The sequence below is a fragment of the Mandrillus leucophaeus genome, unplaced genomic scaffold, assembly GCF_000951045.1.
Source record: "Mandrillus leucophaeus isolate KB7577 unplaced genomic scaffold, Mleu.le_1.0 Scaffold194, whole genome shotgun sequence".
NCBI lineage: Eukaryota > Metazoa > Chordata > Mammalia > Primates > Cercopithecidae > Mandrillus > Mandrillus leucophaeus.
Window position 1 is genome coordinate 2,542,702 of NW_012101965.1, and position 4,930 is coordinate 2,547,631.

Sequence of the window (4,930 nt, forward strand, 5' to 3'; positions counted from 1 at the left end):
GTAGCAACATCAATTCTGCCTCAAGATTGCAACATAGAACCCCTGCCTGAGTTTCTCACCTGCCAGCATGGCCTACAGACTTCAGACTGCCCCACAATTACCACTTACTTACAATCTCACTCTCTTATGGGTTCTGTTTCTCTAGAAACAAGAAGTCAAATACAGTGTCTCTATAAGTTCATTGGCAGTAAAGAGTTAATCCTTTTGCTATAAATACAAACTCACATTTTTAACCAAAGGAGATTTCTTTTTTTTTTCAGTGAAAAACAATCATTCTATCCACTTATGTGGCAGTGATAGCCACAAGAAATACATGCTTCATCCAACTTTGCTGCTTTTCATTAATTCTCAGCTTTATAGAGTTGCAACGCGATGTTGCCCTTTGGCATGTTAGCATTAAAATTAATGCTTATTTTTGAAGAAGTCATCATAACCCTGGCAAACCATTTCTAACTGCAGTATGTGAGGTTTCCTACATCTTAAATGGCTTGTGGAGGCACCTCTGGAAACAGTCAATTGCCTGTGGAAACCAGCAAACCAGGGCCAATCACAAACCACAATTACACTTGCTCAGCTGCTTGTGGAGCCAAACTGATGGAGCTGAAACCTCATTTTTGCTTCTGTTTTTTGCTTTGCTTTGATTTTTAGAAAAGAAAGAAAAATATAAGATGCTACTATCTGAGAATCTCAGCAACATGCTGGCAGATCTGAGTACCCCCCTCACTCTCAAAGTATGTCTCCTGCCTGGAGCTCACAGAAGGCTTCCTGCTTGGTCTACACGACCATTTATTACTTCTCAGACTCCATGTTAACTGAAGTCTGGTATGGATGGCTTTCGTACCTCAGTGCGATGGAGTGTTTTATCATTTTCTGTTTGTTTGTCTGTTTGTTTTTGAGGCGGAGTCTCGCCCTGTTACCAGGCTGTAGAGCAATGGCACAATCTCAGCTCACCGCAACTTCCACCTCCCAGGTTCAAGCAATTCTCCTGCCTCAGCCTCCTGAGTAGCTGGGACTACAGGCACACACCACCACATCCTGTTTGTTTGTTTTTGAGACAGGGCCTCACTCTGTTGCCCAGGCTATAGTGTAGTGACATAATCAGAACTCACTGCAGCCTCGACTTCCCCGGCTGAGGTGATCCTCCTATCACAGCCTCCTGAGTAGCTGGGACTACAGGCACACACCACCACATCCTGTTTGTTTGTTTTTGAGACAGGGCCTCACTCTGTTGCCCAGGCTATAGTGTAGTGACATAATCAGAACTCACTGCAGCCTCGACTTCCCCGGCTGAGGTGATCCTCCTATCACAGCCTCCTGAGTAGCTGGGACTACAGGTGCACACCACAACGCTTTGCTAATTTTTGATATTTTTTGCAGAGATGGGGTTTTGCCATGTTGCCCAGGCTTGGCTTGAACTCCTGAGCTGAAGCCATTTGCTTGCCTTGGCCTCCCAAAGTGCTGGGATTAGAGGCATGAGCTGCCGCACCAGGCCATTAACAGCTTCCTTCACTGGAAGATGTGTTTCTGTTTTTGTTGTTATTTCAAACCAAACAGCTTTGTTAATTTAGGAAGTTTCCAGTGGTGCGGCCCCTACACACCAGATACTATGACCACACATTGGAGGCAAACACAAACAACTGTACAGCAACAATAGAACAGGTGTCTAAAATAAATTTCTAACAATGTATCTTTTAATATTAGACTCATACTTTATTTTGACAAATTTAAGATAGAAAAATATCATAATGTGAATATAGCAGTTGCTCTTTTTGTAACATGGTTTGGGATGTGCAGCACAACTTGAAAGGACTTGCTTTACAGGTGGTCCCTCTTCTGGCTGGGTTTCAGTTAATTCTGAATTATATTCCAGCCATTGCATTTGCTTGAAAGAATATTGGACACAGTAAAAAAAAAAAAAAAAAGAACAGGTTTGGCATTCAATAATAAATATTATAAAGCAATGAACGGAACAACTTTTAAAATAATTACTAAAAGCAAACTTTAGACTTCATGATTAAAGCTAAGAACTCATATTTTCAAAATAGCTTTAACAGTTTCTATCAATATATAATACAATAATAGGACACCTATTTTTAAAAAACAAGTGAGTAGAATCAGAGTAAATATGGTATTTCAGATGACTATAATCAGTAAACATCAATTCAGTATATTTATATATCATTTCAGCAATATACTCTTTGCCCAGCTGGCGATAAAAACTGTAGTTCTATCATCAAAAATGCATCCCTGAATGTCATCTTTGAACTTATTAAGTGCTCTCATCATTTCTACACTCCATCTTTGGAGGGGGTGGCTTGGGGACTCTTGGTACATGCAGATATTTAGTTATGGTTATAATGACAAAAATTAAATGTGCCAGGAGTCTGAAGCAGAAACCATTGCCTTACTTTGTTAAGTACCTTCACATTCTTTTGTCTCTGTGATGCCTCAGGTGAAGTCACACTAAATAATTCACACAGGTGCTAATTTTGTCGCTCTGTGTCAGTACCTTTCAGCTTCTTTCTTTTCTTCCCTTTCCCACTCCTCAAAGACTAAAATGGGGAGGCCTCTCATTAAAACGTGTCATTTCTAACATATAAAATAAGTGTATGCACATAGGTACATACATGCATCTCCTTCTCAAGGACTGGGTAACTCCTCATTTTCTATCAAATAATCCTTCTTCATATACCTGGTTCCCCTAACCAACCTCCACACCTCGAGGTAAGCATCTTTTAACGACCTCCTGCTCCCTTCTTCAGAGCTCCCAGCCACTAGCGGGACTCCTCGGGGGCTGCCCCTGACCTCTTGCTTGCTCTGCTGATTGGGGCCATCTGCTGCTTCCCCACCTTCTGACGGGCCATTTCCTCCCTCCCCAGGCAGCTCCTCCATCACGAAAGGTAGCTGGTCTCCACTTAGCTGCGCCTCCTCTCCCCTGGGTTGGGCCTCCAGGTCCTCGTACTTGCTTTGCTTTCTGGTCTCCATGAACTTGGCCACACAGTAAATGATGGAGCCCAGGGTGTTCACCACCACGCCGGCAATGAACAGAGAGGTGGGTTCCACGTCGCTGAAGGCCACCATGCCCACCGTGATGGTGGCGATGCTCTTTACCACGCCCACGAAGCTGGTGGTCACGGCCGAGTTGATGTAGGTGCAGTGCAGCGTGGTGAAGTTCATGGCGCAGCCGATCAGGATGCAGGCCACGAAGATGCAGACCATAGCTGGGTCCTTCCAGCCAGGGAAGGTCCAGGCGTGGATGGAGTCGGTGCTGGCGAAGGAGCAGATGACCAGCAGCGGAGTGGCGGAGACGGCGATGACGTACTGCGCGGTGAGCGGCCCGTGCTCTGTGTCAGCGCTGGCCTTCTGGATGAGCACCAGGTAGGCGGCGTGCACCAGCACCGCCAGCACTCCCGTAACGTACCCGATGGGGTCGCCCGTCAGGTCGCCGGCTCCTGCGGCGCACAAGGAGGACGGCCGAGCCCGGGCAGGAAGGTAAAAGAGAGAAGACAGCAGGTTGGCGTGGGCGTGGACCCACCGGGAAAACGCGTCGGATAGGAAAGGAGACTGGGTTCGCGCCCCAGCTCTGCCCACCGATTCCTGAGTGACAGACGCCCGCCGTCCCTCGGCCACCCGTGTCAAATGCGACAGCCAAACTCAGTGCTCAGAGCGCCTTCCCGCTATATCCCCGGGTCACCTCATCTTCCCCTGTCCACGACAAAGGCCCCGGAGAGCGCAGATGCCCTCGGGGCAGGTGCTGTGGCTTCCCTGAGCTGGCACCGAGGTCACTCCGGCGCGTGGTACCTGCACTCCGCAGCCCCTGCCCCGTGGGGCACCAAAGGGAGAGGGAGCCCCAGCCAGTGGCCTGTAACCCAGAGGGGCCAGGAGCAGGGGAGAACGCCTGTCCTGGCCCCCAGTGAAGCTTCCCCCTGCCCCGGTTCTCGTCTGGCTCAGCACCTGGGTCGTCTGCCTCACGCCCGCAGTCCCCCGCGCCGCACGAGACACCCCGCAGTAGCCCCGGGAGCCTAAGCTTCGCCCCCATCCCCCACCTCCATTCCAGCCCCTGGTGACCCAAGGAAGTTCACGGCCCCCTCCTTCCGGCTTGGTCCTGGCTTGGAGAACTCCAGCTCCCAGGCTCAGGCGGCCCTCCCACCTCTCCCAGAGAATGGGGTGACAGGGGAAGACCAAGGGAGGGGGCAGCAGGAAGAGCGATGCCAGGTGAAGCAGGGTCGAGGGTCGGAAGCCAGGACATTAGGGGGCAGGGGCACTTGCGGGAGGAAACCGGAGAGCTGGGGAGCTCGCTGGGTCTCGAAAGTCCCTTTTGCGAGCTGAGCGACCACTTTCAAAGCTCTCCATCCCTCTCTGCCTCAGTCTCCCCATCTGGAAGTGAGGTCGTTGCACTCAGTGATCCCCGCGGTCTCTGCCCGACGGAGAGGGGTGGGTGGGGTCGGCTGGGGGTCGCCGCGGGGCCCGCTCACCTGCCAGGGCGGCGCCGCAGGTGGTGATGAGCACGGCCGCCAGCACCCCTGGCGAGGGCGCGCCGTTCTTGAGCACCAGGACGCCGATGAGCATGGTGACCAGGGGCAGGCAGCGCTTGAAGACCACGTACATGGGCAGGCTGAGGCCGCGCAGGGACCAGAGCGTGAGGCTGGACTGCAACGTGGAGAGCACCGCGACCCCCGCGAAGGAGCGCGCCAGGCTCAGACCGAAAGGGGGCACGGCTATGAGCCCGAGGCGCCGCAGCAGCTCCAGGCTCAGCGCCGCCGTGGAGCTGGTCAGGCACTGCACCAGGGTCAGGAAGGAGAACTGGTAGCGGCTGATGAGGAACTTGAGCAAGATGTTGAGGGAGCCCGAGAAGACCCCGTGCGCGATGGCCACCGAGATGCCCAGCACTCGTCCCCGGCACAGCTGCCGCATCGCGCCGGCCTCGCTG

At 51.8% G+C, this 4,930-nt stretch overlaps 1 protein-coding gene across 1 annotated transcript; it reads right to left on the bottom strand.

Annotated features, from left to right (window-relative positions):
* Window positions 1-1,689: 1,689 nt before the first annotated feature.
* On the bottom strand, window positions 1,690-4,921 carry SLC35D3 (solute carrier family 35, member D3). Its single transcript, XM_011978429.1, has 2 exons — window positions 4,476-4,921; window positions 1,690-3,452 (listed from the first exon to the last, which is right to left on the bottom strand). The coding sequence occupies exons 1-2, from the start codon at window positions 4,912-4,914 to the stop codon at window positions 2,641-2,643; spliced, it is 1,251 nt and encodes a 416-aa protein (XP_011833819.1). The 5' UTR covers window positions 4,915-4,921; the 3' UTR covers window positions 1,690-2,640.
* Window positions 4,922-4,930: the final 9 nt, after the last annotated feature.

Excerpts from the sequence above, each read along its gene's own strand:
- SLC35D3 (XM_011978429.1), bottom strand. The coding sequence starts at position 4,914 with ATGCGGCAGCTGTGCCGGGGACGAGTGCTGGGCATCTCGGTGGCCATC. Across the intron at positions 3,453-4,475 it reads CTGCGGCGCCGCCCTGGCAG|GAGCCGGCGACCTGACGGGC; the intron begins GTGAGCGGGCCC and ends TGTGCGCCGCAG.